The 20,149-nt window shown below is 42.5% G+C and overlaps 1 protein-coding gene across 7 annotated transcripts in view; it reads right to left on the bottom strand.

Annotated features, from left to right (window-relative positions):
• Positions 1-19,621, bottom strand: part of GHR (growth hormone receptor) — a 269,285-nt gene extending 249,664 nt beyond the window's left edge. The window contains exons 1-2 of one of the 7 annotated variants that reach the window (XM_060634528.3): positions 18,387-18,497; positions 17,246-17,384 (exon numbers count right to left, since the gene is read on the bottom strand). In XM_060634528.3, the coding sequence (XP_060490511.3) occupies positions 17,246-17,384 (139 nt within the window). In that variant the 5' untranslated portion in view covers positions 18,387-18,497. Of the gene's footprint in view, positions 1-17,245; positions 17,385-18,386; positions 18,630-19,168 lie in introns of those variants that run through there. The other 6 variants (XM_060634531.3, XM_060634530.3, XM_060634536.3 and 3 more) reach the window with 6 other exon arrangements.
• Positions 19,622-20,149: the final 528 nt, after the last annotated feature.

The raw sequence follows: 20,149 nt of genomic DNA, 5'->3' as shown, positions 1-20,149 counted from the left end.
ATTTGGATTTAATTGGTGTGGTATGCACCAACCTGTTCTCATCACTGACTTCTGTTCTCCCATCACCTTTAATCAGCTTCTCTGACTACAACCTTCACACAGACCTCTACTCCCTCCCTCTCCTGTCTACTTTATGCTTAACCAGCTTTGGCTTTGACTTTGACTCTTGGTTTGTCATTTCCATGGCTCCCATGCTGCTGTCATCTTTCCATCATACCTCTCAGACAAAGCCCTAGGTCTAGATGATTCCACTTTCTCTGTACCTGGTGAACTGTGGAACACCTCCAGAAAGGGTCACATAGTTTGTAATACTTTTTTTTTTTTCTTTTTTTTTTTTTTTTTTTTTTTTTTTTTTTTCAACGTTTTTATTTTTTTATTTTTGGGACAGAGAGAGACAGAGCATGAACGGGGGAGGGACAGAGAGAGAGGGAGACACAGAATCGGAAACAGGCTCCAGGCTCCGAGCCATCAGCCCAGAGCCCGACGCGGGGCTCGAACTCACGGACCGTGAGATCGTGACCTGGCTGAAGTCGGACGCTTAACCGACTGCGCCACCCAGGCGCCCCTGTAATACTTTTAATAGTGGCACTACCATGAATTTGTGATCATCAACCCCAGTCCGGCCTTCAAGTAATGACTAGCAATCCTACTAAGCTTTACTAATTTATTCCCTTTTATGTTCTAGCTTTCTCTCTCCTCCTCAAACACCTGAAATTATCTCCTTTCTTTTCCAGTATGCCACCTCCTTCCTGTTTCACACTGACCTTCCAAAGCAGATAGAGGCCATAGAACACATAGAGACCACGGAACAGAAATGTCTTTAACTTTCAGCTACCACACCTCAACATCTGCACACATTCCCCTTCCTTCCCTCCCTGGACAGAAGGGCTAGCACCCTTTCTCCTCTCCAGTTACTCCCAAGTGCTCTGGATCTAACCACTCCTATCTTCTCAGGAACCTGACGTGATTAGGGTTCCACCCAACTGGCCTTCCCTATCAACGTTTAAACATACTCAAATCACCCACCTTTATCAAACCCTCCCATAACTGTTTCCTTCTCCAGCTAAAGCTCTATCCTTTTGATTCTCTTGACAGTCAAATGTCTTGAGTTACCTTTATCCATTGTCTCCTTCCCTTTCCACCCACTCACCAAGACACTTCATTCTGGCCTCTGCCCCCATCACTGCACCCATGTACCTCTCCTTAAAGTCCTATAACATCCACTTTACTAATCTAAAGGACATGTGCAGGACTTTCACTTTTCCCTTTATCAGCATTTAAACTGTTTTCTGTCCTTGGCCTCTGAGAGCCAGGTAATCTCCTTAAAATGAAGACCTGATGGTGTCACCACCACCCCCCCCCCCATGCTTCAAAACCTTCTATGGTTTTCTATTGCTTTTACAATATATAAAGACTATAACACAGTCTGCAACACCATGTAAGATATAGTCCCTTCTTTGGCCCCTTCTTACATCATACTCCTTCCCTGCTCTGAACTCTGGGCACCCTGACTGTTTTCAGTTCTCGAAAGTACCAGGTATCTTCTTGACTCCTGTTCCCTTTGCCCAGATTGCTCTTCTGTCTTCCTCCTACTTCTACTCCTTTATATTTTAAATATTTTCTTTTGAAAGCCTTCCTCAACCACCAAGCCCCAAACAGATCAAATCCCCTTATACTTTTACTTCATATTACTTACAAAAGGTTTTTTAAAAATGTTTATTTATTTTGAGGGAGAGAGCGAGCACAAGTGAGGAAGGGGAAGAGAGAGAGAATCCCAAACAGGCTTCACGCTCAGCACAGATCCTGACACAAGGCTCGATCCCATGACCATGAGATCATGACTTGAGCCAAAATCAAGAGTCAGACACTTAATCAGCTGAACCACCCAGGTGCCCCACACCAGTTTTTAATTTTTTAATTATACTTGTTTAATGTTTTTCTCCATCTTAGACCATGAACTCTAATAGAAAAGAGACTATTTCTTGGGGCACCTGGGTGGCTTGGTCAGTTAAGCATCCGACTTTGGCTCAGGTCATGATCTCTTGGTCCGTGAGTTCGAGCCCCGCGTCGGGCTCTGTGCTGACAGCTCAGAGCCTGGAGCCTGTTTCAGATTCTGTGTCTCCCTCTCTCTCTGCCCCTCCCCTGTTCATGCTCTGTCTCTCTCTGTCTCAAAAATAAACGTTAAAAAAAAATTAAAAAAAAAAAAAAAAGAAAAGAGACTATTTCTGGGTTGCTTATTAAAGTATTCTAGCACCTAGTCCACTGTTCTGGACAAAGTGTAGATTAAATTAGTGAGTTTGTGAGTAGGTGAGCATATGAATGAATGTGTACTGGATTTTTACACTCAGGCTATCAGTATTCCTCTTTATCTCCCTCTGCAGCACAAACCCATGAATCAAGGTCAAGTATATACTATTAAGTCCAGTTGAATATAAAAAATGGTTTTGAGAACTCACGGTGCAAGCTGCATGGAGGAAAACACATTGAAAGGGAAAGACTAGGAGAGTCTGATCTATGTTTTCCAGCTTAGGCAAGGAAAAGGTAGCAGCTCTACCTTACTTTCATTCTGATTACCAAACAAGAACTAGCCGTATCTATTTCATGATGAATTCCTTAACTCACTTAAATTGCTTTGTAAATATACAAGAAAAAAATCACTTTCACGTAATTTTTAAAGGCAAATCAAGTAGGATCTTTTGTAAGGATTTATAAAGCTTCAAGTTCAGGGGGCACCTGGGTGGCTCAGTTGGTTAAGCGTCCGACTTTGGCTCAGGTCATGATCTTGCATAAGTTTGAGCCCCACATTGGGCTCGCTACTATGAGCACAGAGCCTGCTTTGGATTCTCTGTCCTCCTCTCTCTGCCCCTCCCCTGCTCGTGCTCTGTCTCTCAAAAATAAACATAAAAAAACCCCTCTGAATTCAGTACCTATGCATGTACTAAAACCAACACCAATGCACCTCCTTCCAGCTTTCAGAGTCCATCTTTAAATAAGTTTATAGTACTATATCCCAAAGTCTTATACGAATTCTTAATCTCAAGCTAAAAGATATTAATCAAAGTCCAAGTCATTTATTAAACTGCAAGTGGCCATAAAGCAGAATTCATGCAATTTGTCAGGCAGAGCAAATCAAGAAACTGCTTGACCTATGAGCTTTTAGGACCCTCTTTGAAAAGCTGGGTAAAATCACCAGGGAAGAGGTTAAAATTCAACTTTGCTTTATGTCCCTCTTTAAATCACGTAAAGTGCAAGCGTGCTCCTGACAACTTAAGATTATGAGTGATAACTTATCAAACAGAACACTTCCTGAGTTTTCCCATGAGGATTTTTTGAAAGTTCAAAATGCTATCTTCAGCAATGTGGTTATTATTAATATCCTTCCTCTTTAAATCACGGATTTTTAAAGCAGTTGTCATTTTGATTACAAAATCCCAAATCCCAGAGAAATCATCGTAACTATTATGTTAATTGGGTATTAATATTCTACTAGTTATATTGAATAGCATGTTTTTTCTGGAAAACTCCTCCTTGCTGTGTCAGTATTTCAAAATTTAAGATTCAATGAAATTAAGACAATTTCTTTTTTAAAAAAAATAAGGCAATGTTAGGCTGCCTTAGTTATTCTATTGCCACATAACAAATTAACCCAAAGCTTAGCAACTTAAAACAACAAACATTTATGATCTTGTAGTCTCAGGGCAGGGTCCTGGAAGAGGTTTGGCTAGGTTGTTCTGCCTCAAAGACATTCATGAGGTTGCAGTCAAGCTGTTGAGGGGAGGGGGCTCCAGTCATTCTGTAGCTGGACTGGGTCTGAAGGCTCTACCTCCAAGGTCATTCCCATGGTGGTGGTCATCAAGATGTTTCAGTTTCATACTGGCTATCGGACTGGGGGTCTGAGCTCTTCAGTCCCCACTGGTTATGGGACTCTCTTACTGCCCTTCCATCTGGATGTACCCATAGGGCAGCTCAAGACATGGCAACAGGTTTCCCCCAGAGAGAATGATCCAAAAGACAGAGCAACTAAGACAGAAGCCACAATGCCTTTGAATGATCCAGTCTCTAAAGCTGCACATCTTCACTTCCATTCTATTTGTTAGAAATTAGTCATTGAGTCTAGCCCACATTCAAGGAGAGGAAACCTGGACTCCACCTCTAGAAATATCAAAAATGTGTGAACATTGTATTAAAACCATCACATAGTGGTGGCTAAAATGGTTGGAAGCATGGGAGTTAGAGTCAGAATTAGGAAGATCTGTTTGATTCTTGATTGTGCCACTTGCCAATGGTGAGTCCTTGTACAAATTACTTAACCTCCTAATGCCACAGTTCCACTAAATGTAGAATTCAGTGGATCATGGGGGTTTTGCATGGGATTAAACAATACAACATGAAAAAGAACTTTATAGAGCCCTGGGTCATAGTAACCACTTCCTTAATGCTGCCCACACAACAGTAACTGGTGAAGCCAACTGTTGTGTGCCCATTAAGTAGAGATTATGCAGTCCTTTACCCTATAGGAGCTTAGAGTTGAGGAGTTGGAAAGTAAATCTGAATGTGGACATAAAAAAGCTAATGTGATTTTTCATCTAGAAACCAAGGGACTGCCTACCAAGAGATAGAAAAGCAGTCTGTTCCGCATAAGGAACCCTACAATGGGATTTTAAAACCTTTTTGTTTGCTTGCTTTTTTTAAAGAGAGAGGCAGTTTCTTCAACTTAGAATTTCTCAGACGCGCTATGTGTAAAACAGATGGGCACACGGCCTCTTGCTCGGTTTGGAGGCCTGCAATGCAGCCAGCCTGGCCCTCTCTTCTGGAGCCCCCAGGGCCCCTAAGGGAGCTTGCTACAGCACAGTTTGCAAATCTGCACAAACAGATTTTGCCAGTAATTGCCCATACAAAGGATCGAAGGTCATGGTTTAAAACCATGCCAATTTAAAGCAGCCATTTAAGTAAAGAAAAGTTTTGAGCATAGGTTCTTAAAGGTAATGGTTTTTCTCCTTTAAAAATGTCTAATGCTCTAAACATTAGAGTCTGAAGCGATTACCTTTCAGTCAACCCCTGTTTATTCCTTCTTCAAAAAAAAAAAGTCCATTTTCACATGATTGTCCCTTTGTATCTTCTTGGAAGTTAGATTTCATAGTGAGCCAATAATTTGTGTTTTACATAGATTGTGTTATTAGATCCTAACTCTAGGCTTCCAAAACTTGTAATCAAAGTAAAAATAAATAAAAAACCTTAAAGCCTATTCTTTTCTGAATTTAGAATTAGAGGTTAGAGGAATCTCAGCATTGGTTAGTCTAGATATTCATGTTGTTTATTTTCCCAGAGTCAAAGCCCAAATAATTTATAGGAATTTTTCCTTCTGAATTTCATGTCCTGCACTCTAAGGCAACCAAGGCAAATTTTCGGTTGGGCCACTGCAAGTATAAAGATCAATCAAAGATTTCATTGAACGCTTCATATCCCTGAGGTAACACTTAAAAAAAAAAAAAACTATGAAAAGACTGAAAAATGGAGGTCAGCAACCCAAACTCAAATGCATTATAAAACAGTAAAATATTTTAATTATTACACAACATCAATGCCCTGCTCTTTAGAGATGCTTGCTCCTAAGACTGTTATTAGCCCTGTATCAAAACTTTATCATTGATGCATGGGTGTCTTTCTGAAGAGCCCATACGTATGTGGTCAATGTATGTGTATACCAAGATGACAGGTTTTACAAATGTTAGGTGGGCTTTGAAAAAATTCACAGATTTCAGGTTGGCGCTTAACCCAGCTCACTTAGAAATATACCATGCATCTACATCCATTGCAGTTTAGTAATACAGACTTGTTAAAGAGCACATGCCTAGCAAAAAGTCACCACAATGAGGTGTTGGGCAAGCAGAGAAAAATGGGGATAAGTGAGTATAGTAGTAAGAGCGTAGGAGCCAAGGCAAGAGATGTTTTTCATCTCAGTGGTGGCATTTACCATTTCTGAAGAGCCCTGAGCAAGTAAGCTTAACAGTCTCAAGGCTATGCGACTCACAGCAGAATTAAGTGCAACACGCACATACAATGCTAGGCACATTGGAAGGACTCAGTCATGTCTGATTTAGGGGGTCCTGCTTCATATTTGATGATCAGGACACATGTGCAGAATCAAATTTCTTCCAAGTCGTCACACTGTTATGAGTACTTCCTAGCTAACTGATGGAGGCTCAGTTACACATATGTCTATTGAGTAGACTTTTGCTCTTATTGTTGTTTTGATGTATTTGTTTTGTTTTCAAAACATAGCCTTGTCTCACAATGATGCTGGATGTCAACATCATTGTATTTTCACTCAGAGAACGTAACCACCTAGTTACAAAGACTTGTCAATCACGAGAAGGCTCAGATAAAACAGTGTATGCACAGTATTTAAAAATTGTAAAATTGCAATGTGATATTATAAATTGAATCCTACAATACAAAAAGGCCATTAGCTGAAACAGAGAAAATACAAATAAAGTCTGGAGTTTAGTTAATAGCATTGTACTAATATTTGTTTCTTAGTTTTGATAACTAGACCATGATTATGGATGTCAACATGAGGGAAAACTGGACAAGGAATATATAGGAACTCTAATATTTTTCTTCACAGGTTTCTGTTAATCTGAAACTAGTCCAAACAAGAAGTGTACTTAAAAAAATACATGGTCTTATTCGGGACAAGTTGCCTATCCCTTCCCCAGCCAGATCCCCTCACCTCTACTACTTCCCACTGCCTAATTCCTAACTGCCGGCACCTGCATTTCTTCTCCTAAGGGTTCGCTTTTGCATCCGGAGACTGCTTTGTCCTCCCCAGAATCACTGATCAGGAACTAAGCCTGATGAAAGCTGGCTGGGGAATATTCAAACCTTTCACTGAGAGGGACTCTGACATGTGTATTTTGCCTGGGCTCCCAAAATCTCTCTGGGAAGATCAAAAACTCCAGGGGCTGAAGGTATCTTGCTTCCTAATGCACCCTCTATTGGCTCCTTTCCCTTCCTTATTTCACTTTTCTAAATAAACTTTTACCTGAATCTTTATCTCATCGTCTGCTTCTGGGAGAAATCCAAACCAAGACATTATTCCTAACTGTATTTGCTGATAAAGGAAAGTGGCTACTACATGTATCAGTTCAAGGTAATTTACAGGGAGGTATTCTAGCTGTCCTGGATTATTTTTGGTCCCTGGAAGGCGCTCCTCACTCCATACCATGAGGAAAATCACCAAATTATAAACATGCTAGGAACTGGCACATGAAAGCTATACATTTTTGGATGTGTGAAAGAGATTTAAATATCTGGAAGAATGCTAACAAAAACTTCTCTTAACTACGAAAAGGCATTCATTTATTTATTCAACAAAAACTTCCTGAGGATTTTCTATAGGATATAAAGTGAACAAGACAAAAAAAGTTCCTACTATTAAGGAGTTTACATTTTTGTCAGTGGAAATGGACAAACAACAGGAAATCTAATAAACAAAATAGTATCAATAGTGATAAGTAATGTCAACACTAAACAAGGGCATATGATAGAATGACCTAGCTGGGGGAAGGTTACTCTATTAGATTGGGGTCAACGAGGTCCTGTCCTTTCTGAAAAGGTGACATTTGAGCTGGGGCCTGAATGACAAGAGAAAACCATTGTGAAGATAGATACACACACATACACACACACACACACACACTGATTTTACTTTGTTGAAATGACCCCTTAACATATCACAAAATCAGGCCTGAAGAGTATAATGTCCCCTCCAAGTATATCTCTCTATCCCCATAAAATATAGACGGTGTGGTTACTAAAAAATAGGAGACTTACTTGTTAGACATGCATGTTAAAGTATTTACATGCACAAATGAAAAAACACAAGATGTCTGGGGATTGCTTTAAAATAGTCAGGACCACGGTGGAAAGATGAAACAAGATGAGCAAAATACTGATGACTCTGGAAGCTGAGGAATGGGTACCTGAGGCTCAAAATACTATTCTCTTTATTTTGTACGTACTTAAAATTTCCCATAATCACAAGTTTTTAAAACTAAAGCATATATTTGGGAAAGATGGAGAATTCCAAAGGTTATAGGAATCCCACTTCCCCAAATTTTCATCAGCAAATTAGGAGTTCAAGCCAATAGAATCATAAAGGTGTAAGGAAAACTTTTGACTTTGAAATGAGCAAGGAGATTACTGGCTATCCTTTCAATGGAATGCTGAGGCCCCCAGGGATTAGCTGATCCTATGGAGATCAGAGCCTTTGTCTTTGACTATGCTGTTTTTCAGCTCTGAGGAGACAGAAGTTAACCTGTAGAAATCAGTCATAAAAATAATTTTTGTCCATACAGTGCAAGTCAGCTGTGTCCAGCGGAATGTAATTGATTTCCGTCCTGTGGATAGATTGGATTTTGCAAATTCTCTTCAACATTCCTTTATATACATTTGTGGTTCTTTGAGTTCTCCTCTAAAATGGCTACACAATTATCTTTTTAAATTACTTCATTAATTAATATCTGTATCATTTTCCATCTGTTCACTTTACATCTGTATCATTTTACCCTTTTAGAGAATTATCTTTTAACAAAGAAAAACAATTTTAAAGTGTTCCAATAATGGGAAAGTGTGTACCTATGTGTCAAAGTCTGCATATTTTCTCAAAGTCAAGGACTGAAACACTCAGGCTTTTGTGTGCATTCCTCCAGGCTCTTGTATCTTTCAGTGGACCACCATAGGCTGTTCTTTACCCAGAAAGGCCTTTTACCACAACACTACCCCAACTGGCCAACTTTCAATTGTCCCTGAACTTACAGGGGACCTTGCCTGAGGAGGGTCTCCCAACACTGGTAGAGATCTCTCTGACAAACATATACATCCAGGAATAACTTTTAATATTGATTTTTAAAACCCAAATTTTATAAGCCACCAATAATCATCTGGATATAGGTTTTGTTTCTGTTGTACAGTAATAGTCTAGGCACACTGACAGTGAAGTCATGAGCAACTAACCTCTGGCCAGTAGTACTCTTCTGAAGGAGAGACGTTTCAATAGTTTAAACAAAAGAAACACTTCAAGAACTCATTAAAGCCCTAAATTTGGTGGAATGGGGAAAGGCGGAGGAAGCAAAAAAAAAAAAAAAAAGCAGATACCAAGTGATCTTTATGGGTGAAGGTAGGAAGTCTCCTCTCTCCAAGTCTCTAAAAGAGTGCTGCAGGGAATCTTCTCTTTCTGCAGTGTCCAATATGAGTCGGGCATTGTTTTGACTCCTATAAACTACAACAGCTTCGTAAAGTAAGAATCACTATCGCCACTTTGCAGATAAAGCCAAGAGAGTTTAATGAACTTGCTGCAAGTTGCAAAGGTAGTAAATGGCAAAGCTGGATTCAGATCTCATCAGACAAGCCAGATTTATGGGATTCCAAAGCCTACTCCATGACCTTTCCAGAATTCCAACCTACCTTCAGGCCTTCACAGTGGTTGGCCCCTCAGAGGGCATCTGTCAGCCCTTCTTCTTTACAGTGAAAAGAACTGCTGGTCAGGTGTCATTTGCCTCAGTTCACAACCCCCCCACTCAGGTGGTTAACACAGCTTAACTATCACCCTCACATATGAATGACAGAGGTAAACAACACCCTATTCCATGGGTAAAGTCCACGTTTATGGGTGGGAATGCGGTATAGCAGAAAAAACCCTTGAAAGAATGCTAGAAGAACTGGGTTATAAACCTGTCACTATCACAGTGGAGTTTTAATCCTAGAGAAGTCTTGTCACTTCTCAGGGACTCCCACTTCCTCACCTATAAATAAAGTGAGGATGTTGCACTCAGTTTTCAACAGCGGTCTACTGGCATTTGAGGACATATAATTCTTCCCGGGGTATAAGGCTACCCCGGGGATTACAGAAATTTAGTGTCCTGACTCTGGGCACTAAAAAAAGCCTATAACTCTTTTTTTAAGTTTTTATTTAAATTTCAGTTAACATACAGTGTAATATTAGTTTCAGATGTACAATGTAGTGTTTCACCACTTCCACAAAACACCTGGTGCACAAGTGCCCTCTTTAATCCCCATCACCTATTTAGCCCATTCCCCCTGCCCGCCTCCCCTCTGGTGACCATCAGTTTGTTCATAGTTAAGAGTCGGTTTCTTGGTTTGTCTCGCTCTCTTTTTCTCTCTCTATATATATATCATAGTTTAAGTACTAATTCAGAAGCCACTTTGCCCATAAGTGCTTGCCCCAAATACTTCAGGCCAAACAGATCTCCTTTCTCTCAAAATAAATATAGCATTTATACCCTGTAACACAATTTTTCATTAAATTGTATAATTGTCTACTGCTCCTTAATCACACAACAGACATTATTAGTGTTGCCTTCCTAGCTTGAATGATAGGCCCCAGAGTCAAGGGTCATGTCTTATACTACTTTTATATTCCCCAGAGTGTCTAGCACATTCCTGGGAACACAGTAATGGCTCAATAAATATATGTCCTGTCTTTGATTTTTCAGTGATCCCAAAAATACCACTAGCTTGGCCAAACTTACATCCTGCAGGCTAATAAAAAAATTTATTTATTCAGCATCTTTTTCCCAAGTAGTTTTCAAAGTATTTTTCAGATGACATTCCTAATTCTCACATACCCTACATGTACTATAAGGAATAAATAAAAGCAATGAAGTTTCAGGACAAAAGCAAAGAGAATTAAAATTTCATGCTCTTTGATGAGAGGCATTCTGAGAGCTGGCAAACTGTGTATGTCTCCCAAGTCCTATTGATTCACACAGAAAAACTCCAACACATCTCCATCTTGCTTCAAATATTAAAAACTTCTCGACATTGCCAAGGCCCTGAACAGGATCTGCCTGGGAAAGCTGGTCATCAAGTATGGGTGTTATCATTAACCTAAACAGAATAATACCAAATTTGCATTATGAGCTTAGATTCTAGTCATCACCTGACCTGTTCAATATCCCTTTGCCCCCAGCTCTCCACATCCTTCTTATCAACACTTCAATTTCTCTGGTTTACTACAAACTAAGGTCATCAAAAAATATTTATTAAACAACTGTTCTATGACAAGCAGAGCACGGTTTTGCCAATGTCTCTAAAGGAAATAAGATGCTATGCTGACTGCGAATATGAAAGAAATCATTCACCTTTATTCCTGCTCCTCTTTCTTCAATCTTTCTGACATGCTAGGTATCAACGTGCTATGTTTTCTTCATTCCTCATCATCTTGTACAGGGACTCTGGTGTCCTCCTCTACCCCTAGGGGAAGAAGCCATGCAGAGGCTCTGTCTTCAGTATTCTTTCCATAATTCATCATTCACATATGTTGTGCCAGACTGTTTTTCACTCTGCTTTGCCAAATTGGGGTTTTCCGGGATAACAATAACATAGCTTGAAGGTGTCTAAAGAAGCCACAGAGACGGTGAATTAGAATCATATGCCATCATCCTGACCAAGGACAAAGGCTGCTTAACCAATGGCAATCAGAATTGGAAGTCTGACTAAAGTTTGTCACCTGCCATCACCAAACTTGATGTGAGCTGTTGACTACATCACTTAGCACCTTTTGTTTCAATAAGCATCCCGGGGGAGAGCTACGGATGTCTATCTTGTACTAGTTACACTCTACTTTTTTCTGACATGGCAACTCAAAGCAAAAAAAGATAGGTATGATATTTGTTATGATAAAGTACACTTTTTAAGCAAGAAAAAAATGAATTTTTCTTTTGACCAATGACTTTATGATATATCTAATATATTCTAAAGGAACAGAGAGGGATACCTCTTCAAAGTTTTTAAAAAATATATTTTCAATGTTTTATTTTATAAACAACTGAAGAAACAATCAAGGAGGAGTCACTATAGCAAATGTCTAGCAGAGCAGGCTGTCCACCACAGGTAATTACAGAAAAGAGCCTATTCAACTTGCAAAATCTTTTGATGTTCTAATACTGAATAAGGGCTTTATCAGGGTATTCTCTATCATCTGCCTCAAATCCCCATGAAATGAGCATCTTCACCAGGAAACACTTTTCACTCAGAAGCCCAGCCAGCTGGAGATAGATTTGTTTATGTTTACACAAATTCACAATCTAGGAAGTGTAATTCATTGGGATTATAACGATATTATTCTAAAGCAAACTGACTGAAGTCTTGTCAATACCAAAAGAAGCAAGGCCTAATCAAAGCAGTAAACACATCTGGAAGTTTTAAGGACTCTGTAGAAGAAATTATCTATGATTTTGAAATGGAGTATTTGAAGGTGGGTTTAGATGCTAATTAAAAAGACACAGCCCAACAATTTCTGACAAAATCACAGACTTCTTATAAATCATTATTAAGTAAAATTGGTACCTGACCTAAGGCTTCATTGCCTATATTAAAAGGCAGTGAGAGGCACCGAAGAAAGATGTTGAAACTAAACCATGACTGTTTCTGTCACCCTTCTTTTTCTTTCTTTTTAAAAAAAATATATTGGTGACATTTTACTTTTTTAAGAGAGAGCATGAGTGGGTGAGGGGTAGGAAGGGAGAGGGAAATGCAGAGGGAGAGGGAGGGAGGGAGGGAGAGAAGGAGAGAGAAGGAGAGAGAGGGAGAGAGAGGGAGAGAGAGGGAGAGAGAGGGAGGGAGGGAGGGAGGGAGGGAGGGAGAGAGAGAGGGAGAGAGAGGGAGGGAGGGAGAGAGAGAGGGAGAGAGAGGGAGGGAGGGAGAGAGAGAGGGAGAGAGAGGGAGGGAGGGAGGGAGGGAGGGAGGGAGGGAGGGAGAGAGAGAGAGAGAAAGAGAGAGAGAGAATCTTAAGCAGGCTCCACGCTCAGCACAGAACCCCACTTAGGGCTTGATCCCATAACTGTGAGATCAGGACTTGAGTCGAAATCAAGAGTTGGACACTTAACCCACTGAGCCACCCAGGCACCCCATCATCCTTCTTTTGAGATTCTGGTACTCCTCATGGCAACAACAAACAAACAACAAAAGAACACAGTTTTCAGAAAGATTTTCTGCATCAGACCTTGGCGAGCTGCTATGGTTCCAGAAAGCATAGCGTGATTATATTTTTATCTGTTTCCCTTAATTGATTAAAAATATTAATGGTGAAGGAATAAAATAAGCAAACGCTATTTCTCGATGCTTATATTGAAAATTATTGGGGCACCTGGGTGGCTCAGTCAGTTGAGCATCTGACTCTTGATTTCAGCTCAGGTCATGATCCCAGGGTCATGGGATCAAGCCCATGTTGGGCTCCACATTAAGCATGGAGCCTCCTTAGGATTCTCTCTCACCCTCCCTCTCCCCATGTTCCCTACTTGTGCTCTCTCTCTCTGAAAATAAAAAAAAATTTAATGAAAATTGTATCTTAAATAAGTGATATGAATTATAGCTCAATTATCCAAAGCATTCCACGTTAATTACACTAACACTCTTTCCACAGCTGCTGTGTTTACAAGCATTCAGCAAAGAACGGAAAAATATAAAAATGAATAAAATTTATTTCCGGTTTCGAGGAACCCTTACTAGCAAGGAAGACAGATAATGAAAAAGTAGACCACGAAACTGAAAGCGAATGAAATAGGTGTTCTTAAAGAGTTTCAAGCAAAGTCCCAAAGGAGCTGAGAGAAAAGAGAAATTCAGTAATCAAATGAATTCAAATCATAGCCCTGTAAAGAATCCTAAGAAGGCATCTTGTTTATTCCTCATTTTTGTTGCTGTTGTCTGTTATTAATGTGTAAGAAATATGAAACCCAGGAAAGTTCAATAGTTTGCAAAAATCACATTGCCCATTTGAGGCACAGCTTGAAGGCACACAAGTTCCCTGACATCGAGTTTACTATTGTTTCATATTATGCCATCCTAAGCTGAGGGTTTCTTATACCAAAGTAGAACTTTGGGTTGGAAACTGCATGTCTAAGAACTTGTTGGGGATGTACTGCAATCTTTTGTTTGTTCATTTTTGCAGGAGGTTGGGGCTAAATAGGAAGTGGAGAGTTGTGAAATAAATTTTTGAGCTTTAAAAAAAATATGTACTTTACCATTGGTTATTTCCTCCCTTTATAGGAGAACAAAATAAAGCAAAGAAGAAAATGTAATATAGATGGAGATCATAATTCAAGGGGCTTAGTGAGCAATCTCACTGCAACACACACACACACACACACACACACACACACACACACACACACACGAGGGGGAACAGCATGAACAATTTTATTAAAGAGAACAAGACTGCATTGGCCCCTTGTTCTGACAAAAGGTCAATGCACAAAGTAGGAGCTTCTGATAGGCCCAGATGTCAGCCTATATCACAGGTTGGTTTTCTCTCTTTGCCAAGAAAAATGGTTATTTTGTTCACACTCAGACTTGCTGAGAAAAACATTGTCATCATCATCAACCATAAACATTTCTTGCAAGAGGACAGAAGATTCTCAGCTGAGGCAGATTCTCAGCTGGTAGCAGGGGAAACATAACTTCCTTGGGAAGCCCCAGACAGATACATAAAAGGGAAATCAATCATGTCAGGCAGGTGTCTAATGTGCAGTGCAATGCCATAAATGCTACAGAGGTTGTGTGGAAACACCTCAGCCCAGGATGGTAAGCATCGTAATTTTCACAGAGGAGAAGAGTGAGTCTCAGAGGAGCTAATCCGCACATTGGTGGTAAAGCTCAAATTCAAACTAGGGTCCAATGGGCCTCAAAGTACATGCCTTTGAACCACACCCTCTCCCCCTGTATATACCAGCTTTGCTTCCTTCCCCCAAGAAGGTTAGAGCTTGGTAAGTGAAGACCATCAGAGCCTTTGTCTGACTTGGATCCAGACACACAGCAGGAGGGAGGAACCTTCCTTAGAACTGATGCAGTGATATACCTGCTTTGGACTTCTCTGCCACATCGCAAGCCATTTACCTCCAGGGGAAGAAGAGGTTGTTGACTCAGTCATGTCCTGTATGTACATCTTAAATCCCAGTTGCCGAAGGAAGCATTTCTGTCAGTTGTACTTTTACCTCATTTAGGGCCAGATGGCATACGGTCTGACTTGGACAGAATGAGCCATCAGTAAATGCCTGATTACTAGTACTGACTCATGCTTGTGGAAGCAGACACAATAAGGTCCAGGAAAATAATACCTCGTAGTCCCTACCTGTCCATGATATGCAACTTCAATTTGCTTGTCTCCAGAACATTCTACGTCTGTTTTTTTGTTTTTGTTTTTGTTTTTTTTTTGGCTTGGTGTTCCTTGACAGGGAGAAATTAAGCAGCCATTTTCATTGCATGTAGAATTCTATACACCTGCATAGGAAGACACTTTCCATAGATTTATAGGAAGTTCAGGCATGAAAAGAAAATTTTTTTATTATTGAAGTACAGTTTAAAGATATTTTGAAACAATTATAATGTTTCGACTACGGATGACTAATAATCTGAAAAGACTAAATTGTTATCTTGTTTACAGGTTTGAAATTAGTGAACAGTGTAATGAGGTGGCTAAAATAGTACATGAAGATTAACCTGCCTTAATGGATACAGAAAGTCTAGAACTAAGGATTTCATATCTGTGTTTGAGATGACAACCATGATGAGGGGGGCAGCATAAATGCGGACTCTAGGGCATATTGGTCAGGGCAGGGAAGGGTGGGACCCCACTGTGGGTGAGAATAGCTGCAAGAATAAGCAAGAAAAAAAAAAGGTATTCAGGAAGAAGGGGCATAATGTTTGTTTTCAAACACAGCACTTAAAAGGAAGAGAGATTAGATTCATTGTGTGTTGCTCCAGCAACTGAACAGTAGGTCAATAGGTAGCAGAAAATGTTGATTTAATGCAAAGCAGAACTTTCTAAAAATGAATCTCTCCTAGAATGGACAGGCCAGTGGACAGAAGCAAGATTCCCCCCTCCGATTATTTTCAAGAAGAGGTGGGCTGGCCCACTTATAGAAAGGGCTACTGAAGTGGAAGTTCATCCATATGATAGGTACCTCTGAAGTTGGCTCATACTCATCAACCATTTTATTGGGCACATCATTGATATTATATTGTCCAAGGTCCAAAAATAAATGACTTGCCAAGAAGACATCCTACATTGTTTTGTTTACACAATAAACAGAGGGCTAACTCCAAAGCCTTACCAAACTTCAACTCATTTTTTTACGTTTATTTACTTTTGAGAGAGAGAGAGAGCGTGCGTCCGCATGAGCGGGGCCAGGGAAGATAGAGAGGGAGACAGAGGATCCAAAGTGGGGTCTGTACTGACAGCAGAGAACCTGAGGTGGGCTCAAACCCACTCTGGGAAATCATGACCTGAGCAGAGAGCTGAAGTCAAACACTTAACCGGCTGAGGCATCCAAGCACCCCAAACTTCAATTCTTATCTATTCAATATTCCCAAAGTGATTAGATGATTTGAAATCTCATATTACTTAAATAACTACCATAGAGATTATAGAGTTTTCTCTTTTTTTTTTAAAAAAAAAGGGACGATTTTTATGGACATATGTAAACACACTAAGTTATTTTCATTATTGACATGTTTTTAACTGTTCTCTAAAACTAAACCAAGTCTCCATAATTGTGCAATTTACTAGCAGAATGACCAGAGAAGCTTAATCTTCAGGATAGCAGATTTAATCAATATAACCCATGCCTGTTTTTCTAAGTTAAGCAATTTGCTGTGCCACATTCTCACTGTATCACTCAGATTTATCTTTACATTAACAATGCTTACCAGCAGATAGCCAAAAAAGACTTGCCAAGTTGGACCAACTTCAAGGTTTGTTTCCATGCTGGGGTGTTTCATGCACTTGGCAGAAGCAGGCTGCAACTGGGGCTCCATTTATTACATTCTGCTATAAACATTATGTCCTGACCTAACAAGACACTGCACATGACAATCCCATAGGTTACCAAGCACCGTAAACATCTGTTAACACAAGCACCAGAGATAGCATGGAGAAGATGTCTAGCATCCATTCTAAGTGGTTTATGATGTGGAGTCTGCTGTTTACACACAAATAATCAAAAACACAACCCCAAGTTCTGCCTAGAACAAATATTTGCAAGACAAAGTTATGCTCGGTTTGAAAAAAAAATACACTGGAGTCATCACTTTGTCACTGCATTTACAGGCTTTTATTTCATACCTTTACCTATTAAGTGTTGGCTTTCCATGACATTCAGTAGACCTAAACTATAATTTCACTGTGATATATTTACTCCAAATGAAAAGCTGAATGTTGACTTACCAACTTTCCTTAGACTTATGTGAATCAAAAGTTTACAAGTGTGGAAGGAGATAAGGGATGGGTGGTGCTTAAACTCAAACGATGTTTTCCAAGGGTCTCTGGGTGAAAACACATCCTTCCAGCTCCATCTAAAGTCCATCTGAAGAGAAACCAGAGACCCCCTTTAAATCTAACCTGGGAACACCAACTTTAAATCTAACCTGGGAACACCAAGCTTTGCTTTTCTCAAAAGGAAACAAATCCCCAATCACAGAAAAGATGGAACCAACAGTCCTGTCTACTAAATTATTTTATTTTGTTGCTATCCAGCGTCTTAATTTCTGGAAAATGTTTCCTATTAGTTACCTCCAAGGTCTATATACCTTGGCACTCCAGAGAAAAGGATTTGCAGGGTGACCCAGGTGGAAACTAGCCTAGAACACCAATCGCTTAGGGCACAGCTGCCACAACATGTCTGAGGAGAGACGGGTGCCTTCCCAGGCACACATGCCAGGGATTCTAAAGGTAAACATCACGGAGACCATGTAGTCTCTGGACTGTGCACAGCAGCACCCCGGGAATCTCAGATCCACAGCTCCAAGTTGGGTCTGGGCCTCCAGGGTTCTGTGCCTACACATACACACGTCTTCGAACCCTCGTCCTCCTCTGCTAGTCTCCTGAGAGCTTCAGGAACCTTCACCTCTAGCCCTCAGCTCCTCAAAGGCAACGGGTTTAGTTAGTGTTTTAAAGTCCGTGGTATTTAAATCCTACGCAGGGTTGCGACTTCCCAACCCTCTGGCCTCCCGTTACCTTTCCCTGTCCCTTCCAAGGTCTCCTGGCTGCACAAACGGGCGGGCGGCACCTCTCTGGCCTCCTCCTCCCACCCTGCACACCCTACTGGCTCAGGCGCCGACACGCCTCCCCAGGCGCACACACACGCGCGCGCACACACAGTGCTCACGTACACCCATTCAGCACACGAACCCGGAGCCAAGTTACCAACTCCCGCAGCCCGGCCCGAGAAGGCGTCCCCCACTCCGGTTATATATAAAGCACTCGCCCCAAATTAGACTCCCCCACGCGCCCGGGAGTGGTGACCCTGCCCGGCACCCTGCACGCGCGGCCAGCACCCTCTCCCCTGACACGCCGCTACCCCACTCACTCGCAGCTCTCAAGATCCGGGCAGTTCTGTCAAAACTTTGAGCCTGGTTGATTTCATAACCACTAGTGTGTCCGGGGCTGGGGGGCTCGGCTCGCCACGGTTTCCACCCACTCCAGCTCATGGGTACTGGTGGCAGTGACTCTACTGACCCCAGCTCCGCGGGTGCCAAAGCGTGGCTGCAGCCTGCACAAAGGCGCAGAGGGCGGTGCGCTTTGGGGAGGAGCGCACGGTGTCGACGAGCACAGCCCGACGACCTCCCCTCTCCTCCGGTCGCGCCGCCAGAGACCTCTCTCCCCGCTCAGCAGCGGCAGCCTCAGCAGTTCCTGCCCCAGCACCGCTGATGATGTCAAATAGAAACACTCGCAAAACTTTTACGACTTCAACGAAACTGGCTTCGGAGGCAGCCCCTCCAGACACCGCAAACATCGGTCACAGCAGGCGCCAGCGTGGGATGGTTCGCCTGTGGCCCCCAACTCCCTGACGCCCCCCACCAACGTGCACACACACACGCGCGCGCGCGCGCGCACACACACACACACACACACACACACACACACACAGAGCGTGGATCGGGTTACGACAACCCACCAGCAGAAAACAACTTCGCGAGGAGGAGGGGAGCACAGCCAACCCCCAAGTCACCCGGAAAAAAATTACTCGTGTAAATACATAATCCAGACCCCCACTTTCATAAACAACTGGTGCCCCAGGGTCCACTCCCAGGTTCCCTGGCACAAAAGGGGGGAAAGAAGAGCCCGACTCCCTCAGCCCCCCTCCAGTACCTCCGAGCCTCGCCTCCGGATAGAGGGCGCGGGTTCGCTTCCGCGCTGGGGCCGAGGGCGCGGGAGCCTCCGGCCTGCGTGGCCCCAGCCCGGGGTCCCCGCCGCCGCTTCGGCTCAGCAGCAGCAGCCGCCGCCGCCGCTCCAGCAGCCGCCGCTGCCGCCGCCGCCGCTCCCTAGACCGCCTCCTCTTCCCATGGCTGCGCCCTGCTTGGCAGCTCGCGGGCTGTCAGGCTTGGGGAGGAGGAGGGGGCGGGGTGAAACGGGAAGGGAGGACGGGAGGGGATGGGTGGGAAACGGCGGCCGCCGCTCACCAGGGGTCACTCCTGGCCGGGCCTGCCGCCCCCGCGACCCGGGCTGCCGCCGCGAGGTGAAGCGGGAGTTCGGGGCGACCGGTTCGAGACCCGCTGCGGAGGCGCGGAGCGCCGTCCGGGCCAAGCATTCCGAGCAGCTGGGATGAAGCGTTCCCCGGCGAGGAGTTGGAGTTGGTGCGTGTCACTCTCTTCTGGGCTGCGCGGCTCCTCCTAGAGGAAAATATTGGTAGTTGCAGGACACTTCCTTCCTCTCCGCCCACCCCTGTTCCCAAAAAGAAGGCAGGACCTAAAAGAGCATGAAGTGCAGTCAACAAATTGAAAAGAACACTTACAGAAAAGTTAGCTATCTGCAGGAATGGGAAAAAGACGAGCAGGATAGCTCGGAAAGCGTGATGAGCCAACCAAACATTGCCTCTCTCCACCTGCAACAATTTCCAAACTCTTGCTTCCTGGGTAAGAAGATAGTTAAAAGTAGACAGGATCTTATTTTAGAGGTTAGAAAACAGAGACAGAGAGATGAAGTAATTTGCCAAAAACACAAGGCTTGTTAGGAGAGACGTCTGTCCCGAAGCCAGTGCACGGGGCTACAGGGTGTCCGGACACAGGCCTCAGCGGGAGGACTGTCCTTGTGTATGACTAAGGGAACGCAGTTTAACTGCCCTGCGCAGAA

The sequence above is a fragment of the Panthera onca genome, chromosome A1 (assembly GCF_046562875.1).
Source record: "Panthera onca isolate mPanOnc1 chromosome A1, mPanOnc1 haplotype 2, whole genome shotgun sequence".
NCBI classification, from domain to species: Eukaryota; Metazoa; Chordata; class Mammalia; order Carnivora; family Felidae; genus Panthera; species Panthera onca.
The sequence above is the reverse complement of the archived record's forward strand: the minus strand, read 5'-3'. Positions and strand labels throughout refer to the sequence as shown.